Source organism: Hibiscus syriacus, unplaced genomic scaffold (assembly GCF_006381635.1).
Source record: "Hibiscus syriacus cultivar Baekdansim isolate YM2019G1 unplaced genomic scaffold, ASM638163v2 tig00110882_pilon, whole genome shotgun sequence".
In the NCBI taxonomy this organism is placed as follows: domain Eukaryota; kingdom Viridiplantae; phylum Streptophyta; class Magnoliopsida; order Malvales; family Malvaceae; genus Hibiscus; species Hibiscus syriacus.
The window spans coordinates 203,820-222,820 of NW_024062896.1; the positions used below are offsets into that span (position 1 = coordinate 203,820).

General features: G+C 32.7%; 4 protein-coding genes across 6 annotated transcripts; 1 reads left to right on the forward strand and 3 right to left on the reverse strand.

Annotated features, from left to right (window-relative positions):
* On the reverse strand, positions 1-3,458 carry LOC120144191 (tRNA dimethylallyltransferase 2). The gene is made up of 10 exons (XM_039158319.1): positions 3,179-3,458; positions 3,018-3,097; positions 2,704-2,772; positions 2,271-2,343; positions 2,078-2,199; positions 1,513-1,587; positions 880-1,302; positions 546-621; positions 269-432; positions 1-147 (listed from the first exon to the last, which is right to left on the reverse strand). Exons 1-10 carry the CDS (start codon positions 3,417-3,419, stop codon positions 16-18), a joined length of 1,455 nt encoding a protein of 484 aa, XP_039014250.1. The 5' UTR covers positions 3,420-3,458; the 3' UTR covers positions 1-15.
* A 1,613-nt stretch (positions 3,459-5,071) lies between these two features.
* On the reverse strand, positions 5,072-6,103 carry LOC120144193 (protein LURP-one-related 8-like). Of its 2 annotated transcripts, XM_039158321.1 has the most exons (3): positions 5,916-6,099; positions 5,568-5,838; positions 5,073-5,451 (listed from the first exon to the last, which is right to left on the reverse strand). In XM_039158321.1, exons 2-3 carry the CDS (start codon positions 5,832-5,834, stop codon positions 5,101-5,103), a joined length of 618 nt encoding a protein of 205 aa, XP_039014252.1. In that variant the 5' UTR covers positions 5,835-5,838; positions 5,916-6,099; the 3' UTR covers positions 5,073-5,100. The 2 variants fall into 2 exon arrangements, with proteins under 2 accessions (XP_039014251.1, XP_039014252.1); XM_039158320.1 differs by having other exon boundaries at positions 5,072-5,451; positions 5,568-6,103.
* A 4,534-nt stretch (positions 6,104-10,637) lies between these two features.
* Positions 10,638-11,881, reverse strand: LOC120144126. The gene is made up of 4 exons (XM_039158269.1): positions 11,484-11,881; positions 11,204-11,314; positions 10,937-11,017; positions 10,638-10,800 (listed from the first exon to the last, which is right to left on the reverse strand). The coding sequence occupies exons 1-4, from the start codon at positions 11,742-11,744 to the stop codon at positions 10,726-10,728; spliced, it is 528 nt and encodes a 175-aa protein (XP_039014200.1). The 5' UTR covers positions 11,745-11,881; the 3' UTR covers positions 10,638-10,725.
* Positions 11,882-14,483: 2,602 nt separating this feature from the next.
* LOC120144132 (histone deacetylase 9-like) lies at positions 14,484-18,743 on the forward strand. 2 transcript variants are annotated; one of them, XM_039158272.1, is made up of 14 exons: positions 14,484-14,640; positions 14,861-14,973; positions 15,053-15,170; positions 15,642-15,716; positions 15,791-16,010; positions 16,168-16,231; positions 16,728-16,820; positions 16,929-17,037; positions 17,123-17,172; positions 17,246-17,336; positions 17,690-17,760; positions 17,918-18,016; positions 18,201-18,267; positions 18,412-18,743. In XM_039158272.1, the coding sequence occupies exons 1-14, from the start codon at positions 14,604-14,606 to the stop codon at positions 18,480-18,482; spliced, it is 1,278 nt and encodes a 425-aa protein (XP_039014203.1). In that variant the 5' UTR covers positions 14,484-14,603; the 3' UTR covers positions 18,483-18,743. The 2 variants fall into 2 exon arrangements, with proteins under 2 accessions (XP_039014203.1, XP_039014204.1); XM_039158273.1 differs by lacking the exons at positions 14,484-14,640; positions 14,861-14,973; positions 15,053-15,170; positions 15,642-15,716; positions 15,791-16,010 and having other exon boundaries at positions 16,178-16,231; positions 16,735-16,820.
* Positions 18,744-19,001: the final 258 nt, after the last annotated feature.

Sequence of the window (19,001 nt, forward strand, 5' to 3'; positions counted from 1 at the left end):
TTCCAACAGTAAATGTTACAAACTCGGATGTTTCAGTTGTGCGAAACTTTGGGACTTCCGAAGGCTTGACATTCGTTTTCGATGCCCACGACCCTTTATATGTTGTTCCCACTCGTGTGCTCCTCTTAGTATCCTATCTCCGCAGGCCTGTAAAATTCATGTGCTCGAATATTAAAAAACCGGAGCCTTCATCTTAACATCCAAAAGAGACCAACACAAAAAGGAAAACGAGAATATATGGACCGACTCCATTTCAGTAGTAGCTGACCTTGCAAACGTATTGAGTCCACAAGTCCCTTTGGACTATATCCGTTACAGTTTTATTTCCCTCGTCCGACGCTTGTCCTCTACTATAATCTTCACTGAGGAAAGATCTGATAATTTCCACGGCAAGTCCGACCACTTGTCCTGCCCAACACTCGTCTGATTTCTCTGGAATATAGAAACCATTAATTACAATAATCATGCGTCACCCAGGAAAAAAGAAGATAAAATTTTCCATGGAAATACAAATATAAGTGATGGAATCGGCTGCAAGAGCATACTTGATATAGATTCTGTTGCATCAACATAAATAATATTCCATCCAAACAATGTCTGAAGTTGATTGACCCTCCTTTTCTGCAAAACAACATTTTACATGTTAATAACTTCCAAACATTTATATATAGCTACCAAACTGCTACTCTGCTTCCATGTTAGTCGATTTAGAGTATGAATTCATCTGAGTTCCAGAAGCAACTGATTCCTTTTTCGGAAATTGGTCAAAATTACAGCTTAGTGGAACCATTCATCTTCAACAAACTCAGAGTTATCATTAGGTTCAGACAGTAATTCAGGGCTACCAAAATCAAGAGTAATGTGACACGACAGACTTACTTGACGGCGAACAAGTCTTTGGGTGTTTACTTTTACTTTGCCAATGGCTTCTTCTAAAAGAATTTTTTGCGGGTTATCACTAGTGGAATTTAGTATACTCCTAATATTTTCTTTGAACAATTTATCATCCATCCTTGTCGACAGCTTTAGGGGGGTTCCATCAGAAGAATCACCCATGTCATCATCCATGTTGCCAGAAAAATAAGCTCGAAAAAAATTCTCGAATTCTCGAACGCCAATGGCCTGTCGCAAACCTAGAGTATAATTTGCATTTGGATTGTAAATGTCATAAACTTCATCAAGCAAACCAGCATCTACCATGCAGTCTACCCTGTGTTCCACATACTGATCCAACACAGGTAAGGAAGCATCAACACATATAAAACAGCAACTGTATCTAGAATTATCGAATCGACCCCAGTTCTGCCCTGCCACGGACAAATTTAACAAAATTCAAAAGCAAGTCGGTCAGCATAGTGCCATCTCCCTCTAAAGAAATAGTAGTTTGATCTTAAAGGTTTATGTTCAGTCTTTCTAAGTTGAAACTGCAATTTGTCTTGTAAAAGAAATGAGAAAAAGTTTATATTGGGTAGACATGATCAAGATCCATAAACATAATCAAGGACCACCAACCTCTGCAGCCTTTCCCTGAAAAAGTTTGCTTGGAAGAACACCAGAACGAGCATAAAGACTGTGGTAATGATTAATCTGCAAATTCAACCAATGTCAAGAATGTATATATGGTTATGTATATCTTAGTTAGAACTTTTGAAACCTTCTTCAGAAGAAATAACCATATTAGCTCACTCAACAAAACAACATTAAACAACTTGTGCTTTGCATAGCTAAAGTAACAGTTAAAAGCAAGCCCTAATCTGTCCTCAATTTCAAGTTTGTCTTATAAGGTTCTCGTTAGGACGACTCTCAAGCACTGGGTTGAGTATAACTAGCCGGGTTAAAAAAGTAAGAAACCAAGCTTTCAACAAGTTCTATGGCAAAATATACTATCAAATCCAAGAAGCCAAAATACAATTCATCATCAAAATGTGCTTTCCACTTAGCTCAATTGAATTTCAACCTAAAATTGACCTTAATAAGATATACAGCAATAATAAGTAGGAATAAGTAGCAAAAACATCATATGACAAAACACCATAACGTGATTAGCATATCATATACATCAACATTTGGTTCTTACTTTTCTATGATTATTTGGATGAATTCTGTTTGCCGCAACTGGATCAAGTTCTTTAAGAAGATCATAGCTATAATTGCAACTGTCTCCCAGCACGTCAAGCATATGATCTGTCTGCTCATTTCCTGTGATAAATTAAACAATGTCGGTAGTCTACTAATTTGGGATGATCCAAAGGAAGGGGATTCCTACATACCAGGATGATCGCTTGAATAGATTTCGGACATATCTTCTGCTGATTCATCAAGAAGGAATGAACTCACAAGTGCCTACAAACAAGGGTTAAAATATAAATTTGACAGCAAGTGCAGGAAACTAAAAGTTATTTTGCTCGGACTCTAAATAAGCAGGAAGAAACAACGACAAAGAAAGAAATGAAGGAAAATGGACAGGTAGACAGACGAAAGATGAATGCATCCTTGGAACAGGTATCTAATTGATTATGGCTTGACTACTGGAAAACTATGGACAAGATTCTATGACAGAAAACGTTAGTTAAAGTAACTGATTCCTAGCATACTATTAGACGAAAGGGTCAAAACTGCCTCATAAAGAAGGCTTACCATACTAGTGGTATAAACTCCAGAATTTGTAAAGATGACTAATCACATAAAGAAACAAATGCTTACCTGAATATAGTAATTGGTGCCTCCAACAATGACTGGCAATTGGTTGCGAGTTAATATATCATTAATAATCTGAAAGTACAATACCACAAATTAAATAGGCATAAACCGATCGCAAACTATGACAGAGAAAAGTATATAGCATGAATAATTGACAGACAAATAAAAACATAGTTATATGACTAGACAAACAAGTAAAGGACATGCATTTTAGAAGCAAGATGGAAACGAAACATGATATATGATTATTGAAGTCAATACTTCTAGACCTCCAGATACTCGCAATTCTAAAGCAATAAAACCGAAGCTGAACTCACAGGAATTGCAGAATCCCTGAATTTCTTAGCAGTGAATTCCATATCAGAGCTAACCGTACCCAGAAGATGATGTGGCACTCCTACAAAACATATGTAACCTAATTAAGAAAATCAACCGAGTATTTTCTTTTTCCGAAACAAAAATGGTATAAAGGCAATACCTTTTTGGTCATAGAGAGGAACTTTATTGGTGAGGACATCAAGACCTTGATAGACTTGCATGGAATCAGCGTTGATGATTTCAATAGGAAAATGGGTGGCCAAATCAATGGCTAAACGGGATTTTCCCGACCCAGTTGGACCCATTACTACTACTACCTTAGATTTAACTCCTTCCTTTAAGGGTTCTCCTCCATTTAATGGGTTTAGGGCTCTTGCAGGTGACTCATTGCTTTTCTCCATTTCTCTACCAAGTCTCTTTCTTTCTATCTCTTTGCAAATATGAAGTTGCGGAGGTTAGAAAAAGAAGGTAGCTTTCTGGTGGGCTTGATTTTGGGACATCCTCACAAAAAAGTTTTGATATTTAGGCCGCCATAACTAGGAGCCCGTCATACTTGTTTTGATAAATTTTGGGTTCTTCTATGAAAACTTTTTCTTTTCGGCTTAATTCTCCTATCATACTTTGGAATCGATGGAAAGAGTGGCTGAATAATCGTCTTTATTATTTTAGATCTTTATTATTTTTTATTAATAAAATATTTTATCTTCTAAAATTTTATAAATCTCTCTCTCTTAATTTTATAAATTTGTTCTCTAACATAAAACATATACCATCTCTAAATCATACTATAATTAATGTAGCAAAAATCTCACTTTAAAATTTTATTAGTTTCCATCGATTAACTTATATCCTATTTAGTTAAAAAAAAAACAACTTACATCTTATTTTTTTCTATTCTATCTTCCTTTTATTATTTTCTGAAAAAAGTTGGCGTGACTTAACAAGAGACTATAATGTATCAGAATAACTTAAAAATATAAAAAAATTCCAAATTTACTTTTTGAATTGAATTTCTCTATGTTTTGATCGGATTAATCTCAGGTTCAAACCGGTCTTGGACTCATACTATTATAGGTTCGAACTTGAATTGATTTTAAACGTAACTGTTTAAATCTAAAACTATTTTGTTTTTGGTGAATAAAGTGCTTAAACTAATCTAAAACAAAATTAAACGACCGTTGCCTAATTCATATACATGTAGGATCGAGATAATAGCATTTGGAAATGTCAGATATACTCGTCCCGTAAAGTCATCTTTTTAAATCATCCATACTACCGGTTAGTCTATTTGCTCCTTAAAAAAATTTAATTTTTTTAATCATTAAGATCACTCAATAAATTTGAATACTTTATGATTTTAAGGTGAACATATTATTAAAATCCATATTTTATGGACAAAATTCATATTCCTAATTCTTGATTCTATTCGTGTGTCATATTTCTTACCACAAATATAACATACTTTTAATATGAGCAAGCAAGTCGAATATGAATATATTAGGAAAAAAATTAAAATATGAATGGCTTAGCATAAAGAATAATAAAAACCAGTCATCACATTCATTCATTTCATAAATCTTCACCATGCCGCTAGGGATCTCCCACCCAACATGACTAAATTTAACAAATTAAACTAAATTTAACATTTTTCTCAAAATAATGGATGTACAGTGGCTCTCCTAAGGAATCACATACATCCGCCCCTGTCCGTAATTACAATAAACACGACGTAACTAAAATACACAAGTCATTGATGTGAGGTAATTATAAAATAATATTTGTTCTTTTAACCATTGATAATGTAAACACTCTACAAATATAATTGCTCAAACCTATAATTTCTACATAAAGTAATATTAATTTTCTTTTATCATTATGGTACTTTGATGAGTTGAATATATTTTCATAATATTTGTTTGGAATAATAGATTTTTAAAATATCGAGTAAAAACTGTGATCACAGATGCAGCATCTTCATTATCAAGTATCAACCTATACCACAAACAAACATCCAAAAAAAAAGGAAACAGATGAACATACACAACAACTATTCTACTGTTGGTGTTCTGCTAAATAAAATAGTCATCGTCTCGAAGATCCGAACATTTGATCCAAAAGGATGACCAGAGCCATGGAAAAGTCCGTCCTGATATGACCGGGCTGAACAACAAGACGGAAGACGTCGGTTCCATAGGCAACTCCTTTAACAGCTTCTTTTTTCTTTATCTCAGCCACTAATCTCCTACTGTCGTCATATACAGAACAAGATCGTTGCGAATATGACCCTTCAATCTCGTAAACCAGATTATTATTGTTGTTAACGTAGGCCAAGCAGTTTTTGTTTAGGATGTTTATCGATTTCCTCGCACAAAGTCTGGGATTCACTGAGGCTTCTCCTTCGTAAATCAACCAGCTATCTCCAAGACTCATTTTCTGACAAAACAAAAATCGAAACATCATCATCATTTGCATGAACGGAGGAAAGATTTTATGATAAAATTAGAAACGAACTTATAAAATTATAGTGAATGCAAGATTGAAAAAGGTACCTTCCGGCGGATGGTGAGGAGAGGGTTGCCGGTGGCATCCATGAGAAGGATCTCACCCTTGTGCCCGTCCATGTAATTATCTACCCTGAACATCAAATTACCTTTACTATCAAACACCGTGAAGCCATTACAGTTGAAGAGCAACGATTTTTTCCAGACGGTTAGAATCGTCTCCTCCGTCTTATCGGACTCGGGTATCGGTAACAGCTTCGGCAGCCTCTCGGAGACGCCAGACGTAAAACTAGCATTGGGGTAAACCCTTGTCATTCTCGTAGAAGTTTCCAGCCTTTTAACACTAGTTCGGAAACAAGATCGCATGACAAACCCTAAACCAACACTAAAAATTCAAACAACTCAAGGTGATCAAACGTGAGAGAAACTTTGGAGCTAGCTTGGTTTTAGTGGAAGAATTAGGCAGATAGAGAGTATTTTATAAAGGAAAAAGGAAGGAGAATAACTAAGGTACAAAAGTCTAAAACGAAGTGCGCCACTATTAAATGACGTGAAATCAGCACTTCATGGGACGAAAATACATAATTGAAAGTGATGTAAGGGGAAGGGAAACGGAAGTGGTGAACAAGATTCGAACTATCAATCGACCAACTTGAATTGGGTATTGCAAAAATTATTCTCAATTCAGTTACTTCATTCACAACAGTAGGATTTGAACTTCTAACTTTACTTAGGGAATTTAGTGTCTCATCTTACTAGACCAACTGAATAATTCTTTTAATTTATTTTATTTCATTTATAATTTTTAATATTTCATCTTTTTCAATTATTATAAGTGTTTTTGATAAATAAAGATAAGATAAAAGTTTATAAATGGATTATGGCCTAACTATCTTTCCCAGACGCTAATTAATATCAAATGCTTAGCGTCCTGTTTAAGAGTATATTTTGTAGAAATGTTTTGTCATTTGTAGTTAACCACAATTATACAGTTTATGTAGTTATTTCATTATTTTATGCTACATGTTTGGTAGTATTAAAATAAGGTTAGAATTTGTGGCTGGGAGCTGATATGCGGTGGCGGGCGATTGACGCTAATAGACAGACCAGTGCTTTTGGTTAGATATTTTTTTTCTGAGCATGCTAGCATTGACTCTGTCTTTGATTGTTCAAATAAGTTAGCACTCGGTTCTTCAAGGCATCTAGCCAAGTGTGTGCTCTTATGCTACGGTTTCTTTGTTTATGCTTCTGGCACGGTTATAAGTGCTTAAAGTGAAAACATGACGTACGTATGGATCATGTCGATTATTTCTCTTAGAATTTAAGTAATATCTTCTTTGTATCTCAATATATCATGTCTGGACGTTTTAATCTAACTTTTTTAATAAATAAATTCAATGTTTATTTCAAATCCAAATTTTAATGATATTTCTCGAAATGATTATGAACAATAAAATTCGAAAAACATCAAACTTAATTATCATTATAATTGTTCTTACAATAAAAATTTACAAAGTAAAAATAAGTTTTGTATAACATGGTCCTTAAATTTATGTGGTGGCATATATTTTGTCAAAAGATAACACATTTTCTTTTCTTCAAGAGATACTTAATATCAATATGTTTACTTCAACTTTCACTTTTGTTTTTTCAACCATAAAGACAGTAATTGAATTGTCACAATATATCATGAATGACTTAGAAATCGAATCCACAAGTCTAAGCCTAAAATTGAAACCCTTCAACCATACTCCATGTGATGTAGTCTCATACCATGAAACAAACTCAGTCTTCATAGTTAAAGTAGTAGTTAACCTCTGCTTGACGCTCCTCCATGATATAACTTTGTCAGCAAACATACACATATAACTTTATTTATATGAATCAACACAATCGATAAAGTCTAAATCGGAGTAATCCATCACCTCCAAATGCTCTGATCATTTATATGTAAGCATGTAATTTTTTCTCTTTTAAGGCATCTCAAAATTTTCTTTATATCCATTCAGTGGTCAATACATGAATTACTCAGATATCTTTCCAACATCCCAATAAAAAATGTAATGTTAGGTCTTATTGCATAGTTAAGCATACATCAAGTTTCCAACAATAAAATCATATACAATATTTTTCATTTTTCTCTCTCAATTTTGTTCTTCGGGTATTGGTTTAAATTGAGCTTATCATCTTTCACGATATGAGCAACACTAGATGAATAACATGTGATCAATTCATTTGAAATCTTTTTAAAATTTTGTTGATATACATTTCTTAAGATAAACTTAAGATATCTTGATATTTCTCACGATAAATCTTAATGTCAATGATATAAATTACATCATTTATAATTTATATTATTATTTTTCTATTTGTAATAATAAAATGTCATCTACATATAGAATAAGGAAAAATTTCATAAGAATTTAAGTAGCTTAGAGCTAATAAACTTACTTAACCCCATACCAGGTTCAATTTCTTCTTTCTATAATACCATTCTAATCAAGTAAAGCTAACATGTATTAAAATTTCGTAAATGAATCGGTGTTTGTCTATATTTAGTGTATCTGTCATAATACTCACTATTTTTATTGGTTCGCAAATGATTCATTCTTTTATGGATTTAACTCGTCTTGATTATAGTGTCATTTGCTCACTTTTGTTTTTAACGTAAATTACATGTTTGATAACTTAATTTTAATCTCTTTCTTATTTCACTCATTATAGTTTCAATTTTTTCAATTTATTCACTGTAATTTACATATTAATTTTTTTGTCACTCTGTCGTTAAATAATTAAACAACTTTATGACATGACAACTTACATCAAAATGAAATCATTTTTATTCCTGAAAAAAATAAATTTTAAACTAAAATGATGTTGTTTTGATAAAAATACGGCCATGTTTTATTACCATTAATTATTTAACGGAGTGATAAAAAATTTAATGTATAAAGTTTAGTAAGTAAATTAAAAAAATTAAAAATATAATGAGTAAAATAAGAAAAATAGTAAAGTTCAATTACCAAACGTATAGTTTACCTTTTGTTTTTTACTATTTTTCACCTCTATTTGAATGAAGGTCACCTTATAATGTTAGAAACAATAATAAGAAAGGAGTAAGTGTATGTCCGTTATTAATTTATTGTATTATGATTGACCTTATAAATGGTTATCCCTTGTTCCCATATGTAATGGAGTAAGGGAAGGTAAGATAGTAGGCTGCCCCCAATATTAGATTGAGAACAACTTTCGTAGGAGACCTCCAAATTATAAAATATCTTTCATTAGACTCGATCCCACTACGTCAATGTTAAAAACCTTATAATAATGTATAATTATTTGATTGAAGCGGGACAGCTAGTGCGAGTGTGCGTCACCCCTTTCTTTCCTTCAACCATATCATATTACAATTATGCGCTTAGATAAGGCCCCGCACTCAGACCTTGGGTTGGAAAATAATATAACCAGTCTGAATACTAAAATCATAAAAATATTCCTTAGCTTGAAATACTATTTGAACACGAATATGCGTAGAATTTTATGTTTAGAAAATAAATTTAAATTTTTTAAGAGATTTAAATTTATAAAATTTTATAAAATTAAAAAAAAATTATTAAAAAAATTATTAAAAATATTTAAAATATATGAAAATTTTAAATTTTGAAAAAGGAAGTAAATCCCACATTTCAATGCAGGAGTTTCAGTTGAACCATTTGGCATGATAAGTTGACCTAACAACACTGGAAGAGAGGTTTTACGACAATAGTTATAACCTAAAGCAACTTTTCTCATGGTATTTATTTACAATTTGTAATACTTTTTAACATTATCCGAGTTTTGGATGCGGTACATGTCATTGCCATTAGAGAGCTTATAGCTTTGTTGCCTATCCAAATTTAGGAAAGAGGGCATAGGTAGGTATCAATATGGTGTTTTATATTTGATATTTTAAAATGTATTTATTCTTATTTTTTGTGCTTTAGTGGATAATAGTTATATTAGTATGTGTTATTAGGGATGTTCAAATTAATTCGTTATTGTTAACTGTAACCATTAATCGATGTAACTGTTATATTTTATAGGTTAATTAACTGAACTGTTAAGATTTAACGGTTAATAAATTTTGATAAACGGTTAACATTAATAAATTATAATTAATTATATTTTTTTAGAAAATATAATTAAAAATAAAATCAAAATGATTCCTCCTATTTTTTAGTTATCATGTTTATCTTTCTTTTTATTAAGTGGAGATGATTACAAAGTAATATATATTTTAAATACTCTCAACCATTTGGGGATGAACGTTCAATCACTCTTGTAGTCGCTAGTACTCGGACCCATGACATTTAGGAACAACAATGATTCCTTAAACCACTGAAGTAAGTTAGTTCGTACAATTATCATGTTTATCTTATATAGGAGCACATTAAATCAAACATATACGAAAAAAAACATGATTTTAAATTATAAAATATAAATATACATGTAAGATTTTAAACTGTAAAAAAATAAATATACCTCGTAATATATATATATATATATATATATATATATATAAGATAAAATACATTTACAAATAAATAAGATTTTTACAAATATATATGTTTCTATCGTCAAAAAATTTATGAAATTTTAAAAATTTTAAGTTGTGTTATGTTTGAAAAATATTCTAATAGGTTAACCTGTAATCGAACCACTAATAACGGTTAACAGTTTTTCAATGGTTAGATTATGGTTAATAAAATTTAATAATCGGTATAGCAGTTAACCGATCGTTTAGACTTAACGGTACGGTTAATCGACTATGAACACCTATGTATGTTATATTAATATTTGATATACCGATAGCTGAGTTAAATGAAAGATTTATTAAGAAACATATATAAGGAGTAATTTCTTATGTTATGAAGGTTTAGGATAAAAGTGAATACAAAATTTTACGTTAATGATTGAATTTATAAAATATTAAGAAAAAATACATTATTGTTGTCTCACTCGCTCTTCTCGGTCTATCCCCGGCTGAGGAAGCATTTATATATATATCAAGAAAGACATGTTTGGTGAGTGGTTGATAGGCTACTATCCTATATATCAGAACACTTGCCATTGAAGAAGATAAACAATTGAAAATATCAAACAAACAGAAACTGGGTCAAATTACAGCACGCAACGCCACATCACGTTGGTTTAGTCAGAATCGAATTTAACTAAGGGTTTCAATACTTTTGCTCAGCTCCTCCAGCTTCTTCATCCTCGATCTCTCGCTTTCACTCACCAGCTAACCAGCATTCCACATGATAATATTAATATTAATAATAATAATAATAAAAAGGAGAAACACAAGCAACATGTTACTTACAAAATATTGTAAATAAACAAGGTCTAACTAAAGTAACAAAGCACAAAAGATTCACCTCCATTAATTTGCTAACTAGTTGTGTTTTCTCCTTATTCTTCTCGTTGAAGGCTTCAAGAGCTTCTTTGTATTCTCTTTCCTGTGATTTACAGCATGTTATTGAAGTTAACTGCTGAAAAGTGACTTTTTTTCACTTTGCTAAATCAATTACTTTATTAATATAGAGAGACCACTATACATAATCATTCAAAATTACGACTAATTATACCATCTATTTCCCCTTGATAATCATTTTAATGATTAGCAATGAAAATAATAGTTGCACCTTCTTCTGGCAGCTCTGTCCCAGCGGTTTCAGCTCCCGGTTGACGGTATCGATCTTCTTGCGCAGAAACCCGATTTCCTTCCTCAATGGATCTATGAGGGCATCAAGCTCCTGGAAGATTTCATCAGTTAATTGAATAGAAGCATACATAATTCTACAGATGATGTCTCATATGTCATAAAGATTCTTGTGTTTTAGTCCAGAGTTAAGATCTATAACATGATGTATAGTAAATGTCTAAACTATGATCCTACACTTGATTTTTCTTCGGGCAACTTACTTGTCGAATGTCGGCCAAGCGTCGTGTTTCTTCTTCGACGCGTCCCATGTATGTCTGAACCTTGTCCCTCACCTCCATCTTCTTCCTCTCAATCTCCTCTTCTTTGGCTCGAAACAGTGCCAATGCAGATTTGGCCATTTCCTCTTCCTTGCCATCTTTCATCGGAGTTTCATTGCTAACGATGATTCCCGAGTTCTTTACACGCTGCATCTGAGATTGCTGGTGTTCCCATATCTGCTTTGGTGTTTCCATTGATGCCATCCTCAACTTCCCCCTTCTTTTCTTCTTGCAATTCTCCTTTTTTTCTTTACAACGATGGCTCTCTTTCCCCTTCTATAGGTGGGTTATAGTGCAAGGCTGGCTTTAAAGATATGATACCAACTAGCTTACTTTAACACAAAACAAATACTAGTATTATAAAAAAAAATATGTAATCACCAAAGGCACATATAGAATGTTATTTATACGATTTTTTAGTTATTTTTATCAGACACTTACATTCGAAACTGTATAAATGATTTTCTTATTCGAAAAGTGTGAATTATTTGTAATAATGTTGTGGTTGAAGGGTCAAAAGAGTGTTGGTAAATCTTCTTTTTCCTTGAGGAAGGGTGCTTGGAGAAGAAGTATTTTCTTTATGCAGAGGTCACCTACACAAAAGATGGGGAGGAAAGACTTGAGAGACAATACAGAGTTGGAGAGAACTGTCAAAGCATCCAATGTACCTGCCTTTATTGCATAACATAGCATGACCCTTACAGCTTGGACTTGTTTTGAAATTAAAAAAACACATGAATCTTCACTCTTAATCTCCTGATTTTTCCTTTCCTATGAGAGATAAGTAGTTGAAAGGCTATTTTTCTAAATGTTAGAAAGTGCATGTGTTGTTTGAATTTTGAAGTTCGAGAATTTAGAATATTTTTTAAAGGAACCGTTAGTTTTATTAAAAAAGAATGAAATATTCATAATTATAGCGAAAGTTTATAATTATACTCTTAAGCTAGATAAATAGTAAGGGTATTTCCTATAACTATTAACATAAGAAACTGGCCACACAATCACACAAGAATCATCTAAAGAAAAGGTAAAAAAATCTAATAAAAAACTCGAACAAAAGATAAATACGAACAAATCTGATCGCATCGACATATGAACCACACAAGGAGATCAAGCTACTGAAAGATCACCAACAAACTGCAAATCATAGTCAAGTGACGTGGGAAAACTATAAACGAACGCAAATCGTGTATCCAAATCCAATCCGAGTCCAAAGCAAGATCAACATGATAACAAATAAGTGTTATCTTGATCAATCATGATGTTGTCAAATTCATCCCTTAGAAACAAGAAAAACGAAAACAACTGTTAAACAATCGAAAATGTGTCAAAAAGCTTAGAAAAAACGTGTCATAAAATTAAAGAAAAATATGTGATAAAGACAAAAATATTAAATATTAAAAATACAGAAAAATCAAAGATGTGATATAAAAAATAATATGATGTTAGTTTTGTTTTTAATTTTTTAAAGATATATTTTCGTAAAAAAGCCGGTTACACCGGTTAGAGGATGAGGATCCTTCAATTGCATGGAGGGACTGAACTATTCTTTGTATGGAAATTAGTGAAACGCTGAAACTGAAATATATATATATATACACGCGCGAGCGCGCAAGAAGCATTAAAATGTTATGAAGGATAGAAAGTAGGAATGAGTGATAGGGTTTATGTGACATATATACAAAAACTAGTTATATAAAATTTTATATAAATATAAATAACATTTATCATTTCAAGAATAATATTTGATCTAAAATAGTTATATATATTTATATATTTGAGGTGAATATAAGGGTAGAATTTGTTTAAAAACTCTAAGTATTAAAATAATCCAATAACCTTCTCTTGAGAAACGACCAACATTTAAAGAATCTGATAACTTTTACAAAAACTCTTTATTTTTAACGAACGAGACATTTTACGATGTGATAAAGAAGTGGTGAATAAACCAAACTATTTGGCAAGCTGCTTCGCTACACAATTCTAATTATATCGACAAATAATTTTTTTACTAGAGAGGGGATTTTACTATACTTGAACACTGATGAACCAATCAAAGAGCAAATGTCGTTTGTGTGTGCACCAAACGACCGCAAAAGTATGTGAAAAAACGTATTAAAAGCCAAAAGGATCGTACCACAATAATAAATAAAACTCGTGCCATAATAACAGAGAAAAACGTGTTATAAGGACAAAATCTATTTAAAATTGAATAAAATTCAAGAAAAAAAATAAAGGACATAGCATGAAAAAATAAGCAAAATAATAATTATTGACGATAAATAACTAACATAAAAATTGACATCATTATCGATTAAATAAAAATCAAAAGACAAAAAATAATACTATAAAAATATAGAGAAAAAACTTAGGGGTTATTTGTTTACTTCCGAATGATTAAGCGTTAAATGATTCAAATACTGAATGATTCAGAGACTCTGTATGAATTAACTCTGAATGTGACATGCTATTTGATAATGGCTCTGAATCATTCAGAATGTACTTTTATGCTAAATCATTCAATAATATTTTGTTAAATCAGTCAACACTGAATCATTCAGAGGTGCGAAACAAACGCGCTGAATGCTGAACGGTTCAGTATTTAACTCTGAATGATTCTATTAAAAGACAAACAAACAATCCTTAGATTTGGAAAAGGAGAAAATGTATTTCTTTTATAGTGATTATTATAATAACATAATTTGAATTTACTTAGTTTATTTATTTAAAATAGTTAAATAACCAAAAAGATAATAGTAGTAGGAGTGGTGACTTTTTTTAAAAATATTTTTAAAATAAATGAATCCCATTAGTTTTTTTCTCTAACATTTTTTTTCGTATTGCATGCCAGATAAAACGGTATCGTTCTGAGAGGGACCTGCATCTCATGCATTGTATAGTAAGATACACCTGAGAAACACGCAATTATTTCTCGTGCTCCCTTTTTCTGGCTCTGCAACTCTCCTAGGAGCTATAATAATGGCGGATTCTTCGTAGCCTACAAAGACTTCAACTTTCCCTCTTCTTCCGCGCAGCCTTTTCGTTATCTCATTACTCGCAAAAATGCGTTCAAAGGACAAAATATCCTACTTTTACGATGGTATCGTCATCTTCGCTCTTCTCTGTTTCTTTCCTCTCGTTTTTACTATTCATTTCCCTCCTCTTTTTTCTTCCCTCTCTCTTTTCTTTCACTTTCTTGATAATAAATTTTAAAATATTTTTCTTTAATTATTATCACCTTAATTTCCCTAAATCTTTCAGAACCCTAACTTTGGGTTCACCCGAAAGAAGAAATTTACTATCTTTCGGCTGTTTGGCAGGAGATGTAGGGAGCGTTTACTTTGGTCCTAATCATCCAATGAAACCGCACCGGCTTTGTATGACTCACCATTTGGTTCTTGCCTATGACCTCCATAAGAAAATGGAAATTTATGTCAGTTACTCGAATACTCGAACTTTTCTTTCTCTTCTTTACTGACGATGTTCTAATTTTTTTGGTCTGTATAACGCAGCGTCCCCACAAGGCTTACCCCGTTGAACTCGCTCAGTTCCATTCTGCTGATTATGTTGAGTTTTTAAATCGAATTACGCCAGATACGCAGCACTTGTTCTCGAAGGAATTGGCGATATGTATGTATCACATTTCTTTCTTTCGTTTCTTGTCCCGGTTAAATCTTTTAAACCAGATAAGTTAGTTTCCCCGATATTATATATGGATGAAAAGATACGTTATTTAACGAAAATAGTTTGTTAGGACATTCATTTGGACTGGGAAAAAGCTATCCGCTTCGATAATTTTGTATGAATGTTTGATATTGGCAAAGATTATGAGTTCGGTATTGCCATTAGTTGGGGAATGATTTTTGCTTATGTTGTGCTATCAAACTTTAGAATCTTGAATTAGCTTGGAAACCAATTTACTCTTGTTAACGCTCTGTAGAACTGCATGTTTCTTTCTTACTTGTATGCTGTAGTTTAATTTGGTTATATGATCTGGTTTAATGAGCATGTAAATATCATTTTGAGAGTGGACTATGTTATGTTTTCTCTAATGTATATTGGTTTTATACTTTGATGTTCATCCTTCTCTTTTCTTCCCAGACAATCTTGGAGAAGACTGCCCTGTATTTGAGAACTTGTTTGAATTTTGTCAAATTTATGCTGGTGGAACAATAGGTAAACCCTAACTTGATGGTCTGTTGTTCTTGAAATCTGTGCATTTCAGTCTAATCGATTGCCATTGTTGGCAGATGCTGCACGAAGGTTAAACAATAAACTATGTGATATTGCTATAAATTGGGCCGGTGGTTTACATCATGCCAAGAAGTGCGAGGCATCTGGCTTTTGTTACATCAATGACTTGGTGTTGGGAATCTTGGAGCTTCTTAAGTATCATACCCGTGTTTTGTATATTGACATAGATGTCCATCATGGTGATGGCGTTGAAGAAGCCTTTTATTTCACTGACAGGTAGTTTTCTCTTGTTATTGGATTATTAGCTTTGCTTATTCTATGATATCAGTAAGAGGGTTGCATGCAGCCTCTGAAATGCTATTTCAATTGTTAAATAATAACCAAGTTGATAATGCAATCTTTTAATCAAATTGTTGAAACTCTATTATGACAGGGTGATGACTGTTAGTTTTCACAAGTTTGGAGATATGTTTTTTCCTGGAACTGGTGATGTGAAGGTTATTGTCAATTCTCTGTTCCTTTCTTCTCCCCTAGTAGTAACAGTTGGTAGTTAGGTTATATGTTTTAGTGTCAGTAGTAAATTTGTTTGTTAACACATTTGTTAATGAGCATTGTCTTATAGTTTCTTCAACTAAATTCTTTAAAATGTGAGTATATCGACTTTACCAGATGTGATTCCTGTTTTATGATTTGCACTTTTTGAGTCACATGACTTTAATTGGTAAATACTTTCAATGCATTGTACTTACCCCCTTACAATGAGATATGGAACAGTATCATTATTATTCTTCACAAGCCATTTTGTTGTGATATCCTTTTTTCTGGATAGTTTTTGTTGATAAATGCTAATATTACAATGAGATTTGTATAATCAAGGATTTCATTATCTGCTTCACTTGTGGTATCCTTTCTTCTGGATAGTTTAGGTTGATAAATGCTAATATTATGCCAAGTTAATATCTGCTTGAAATACTGATACAAGTTGTATTGAAGGACATAGGAGCAAGAGAAGGGAAGCTTTATGCCATAAATGTTCCACTCAAGAATGGAATTGATGACACTAGCTTCATTAGATTGTTTAAGACAGTAAGTACCAAGTCAAAATCAATACATATAATAGAACGGTAATTGTTTTTCTTTCCCTTAACAGCCGTAGCATTTAAATCATTATGTGCAAATATCTATCTTTTGTAGATTATATCCAAGGTTGTTGAAATGTATCAACCAGGCGCAATAGTTCTTCAATGTGGGGCAGATTCTCTTGCCGGGGATCGGTTGGGCTGTTTCAATCTCTCAATTGACGGTATTTAAATTGACTTGTAAAGCAAGGACTATTCTCCTATCCCATCCATTAAATAATTGATTGAAGTTGTTGATATTATTTGCAGGACATGCTGCGTGTGTTAGAATTGTGAAGAAATTCAACCTACCTTTACTGGTATGTTGTTTGTTTGATTAGCCTTTTTAACTGCTGCAAATAAGTTACATTTTAAGAATTTTTTATCCTACAGGTTACTGGTGGCGGAGGGTATACAAAAGAAAATGTTGCACGTTGTTGGACTTTTGAAACAGGAGTTCTCTTAGATACAGAACTTCCTAATGGTATGCAAGATAATCCTGTCTTGTTTTCTTGACATGCTATGTTGACATTGGAATTTATCCCACTCAACTAGGCGTGAGAACTGGCTTTTGTAAATTAGTAACTAAATATATATGTCAACTCATTTATTGCCAATTTGGATTACCTAGGGTGTTCATCATGTGAATGATACGTTGATTACTACCCTCTAAATCCGCTCGATATTGAAATGAGCTGGTTAATATATTTTCATAGGTCTTTGGTCAGTTTTTTTGGAGACATTGTTTATGTAGGTATGTTTTTGGAAGACAGCTGCTTTAATATGTTTTACTTGTAAGATTGAGAAACTTACTCGAAAGTTTGATATCTTGTGCAGAAATCCCAGACAATGAGTACATCAAATATTTTGAACCAGAGTGCTTGTTGAGTATTCCAAATGGGCACATAGTATGTTATTGCACAATTAAAGTTCAAGGATTACATTATTCGTTTTGGTCAATTGATTGGCAGCTGTCAACTTCAACTCAGATATATTCTTTGATATATTTGGTATTCTAAAAAAACAGAACCCTTGTAACCCTTTGTGTTTCGGTTGATTATGCAGGAGAATTTAAATAGCAGATCATATCTTAGTACAATCAAGATGCAAGTGTTGGAAAATCTTCGTTCCATCCAACATGCTCCAGGTGTACAGATGCAAGAGGTGAGTAGCAGACTAGTTTCCAACTAAATCTGGATCTTGTTGAGCTAGATTACTTGTCAAGGTGGCTGGTTTCTGATTTTCCATGTGGTTAGAACCATGCCCCATCTTAAGGGGAAGATAGGTCTCTTGGGGTGTAAGCATCTTCAAAATGTTGGTGGTCTAATGGCCATTATCTGTGATGCAGGTTCCACCTGATTTCTATATTCCTGATATTGATGAAAAAGAGCAAAATCCCGATGAGCGCATGCACAGTAAGTAGAATAGTGTGTACCCTTGAGCTGCGGTGCCCTGCTGTTCCTTAACTAGCACTCATGCACACTTTCTGTCATTTGATTTCTGGTGATATATTTTTTTTTTGTTTCTGCATCCAATACATCTCTCTGCATTTCTCACAGAGCACACCAAAGACAAGCAAATTCAGCGCGATGATGAATACTATGATGGTGACAATGATAATGATTCATGACACTGACATGTGAAGGTAGAGTTGGCATATTTTTGTTAGGTAGTATTAGGTCATACTGTGTAGGATATGTTGCAATCAAAATTTAGCTAACTCCAAAATCAAAGAGAAAATTGTGGAAGGAACCGCAGTATAATTGTTCATATTTTGTTTCCAAGATGTCTTTGGCTAATTGGCTGTATGTAGTCTCTCACACCTCTGATGGATTTGATCGAGCACAGTGTTTAGCATTTTACTATACGCCATACAATTTTAAATTCTTGCCTTGTCTTCAAGGTCACCCTTCTGATGAACATATTGCCCTTTGCTCTGCTATATTAGTACATTGATATCATTTGCTGAATTTCTTCTTCAAAGCTTCTAGTGCCCTTGTTTGTTAATTTTATTTTATACCGCTGTTTGACAAAACTAGCAAATCTTTTTTTTGACATGAATATGGAAAACATAAAAATGTTGGCTTTGCCTGGTCTGGTCTGCTGCCAGTCACTGTCTCAAGCCCCACAACAGATCATGAAAGTTAAT

Bases quoted from the DNA above. Each gene is read 5' to 3' on its own strand.
- LOC120144191 (XM_039158319.1), bottom strand. From the start codon at position 3,419: ATGGAGAAAAGCAATGAGTCACCTGCAAGAGCCCTAAACCCATTAAAT. The intron at 3,098-3,178 runs GTATTGCCTTTA...TATGTTTTGTAG, and splicing joins TCCTCTCTATGACCAAAAAG to GAGTGCCACATCATCTTCTG. The intron at 148-268 runs GTCAGCTACTAC...TGAATTTTACAG, and splicing joins GGACTCAATACGTTTGCAAG to GCCTGCGGAGATAGGATACT.
- LOC120144193 (XM_039158320.1), bottom strand. From the start codon at position 5,885: ATGCGATCTTGTTTCCGAACTAGTGTTAAAAGGCTGGAAACTTCTACG. The intron at 5,452-5,567 runs GTACCTTTTTCA...TTGTTTTGTCAG, and splicing joins TCCTCACCATCCGCCGGAAG to AAAATGAGTCTTGGAGATAG.
- LOC120144126 (XM_039158269.1), bottom strand. From the start codon at position 11,744: ATGGCATCAATGGAAACACCAAAGCAGATATGGGAACACCAGCAATCT. The intron at 11,315-11,483 runs GTAAGTTGCCCG...GAAATCTTCCAG, and splicing joins GCTTGGCCGACATTCGACAA to GAGCTTGATGCCCTCATAGA. The intron at 10,801-10,936 runs GTGAATCTTTTG...AATGCTGGTTAG, and splicing joins TAGTTAGCAAATTAATGGAG to CTGGTGAGTGAAAGCGAGAG.
- LOC120144132 (XM_039158272.1), top strand. From the start codon at position 14,604: ATGCGTTCAAAGGACAAAATATCCTACTTTTACGATG. The intron at 15,717-15,790 runs GTAAACCCTAAC...CATTGTTGGCAG, and splicing joins TTATGCTGGTGGAACAATAG to ATGCTGCACGAAGGTTAAAC. The intron at 17,761-17,917 runs GTATGTTATTGC...TTGATTATGCAG, and splicing joins GTATTCCAAATGGGCACATA to GAGAATTTAAATAGCAGATC.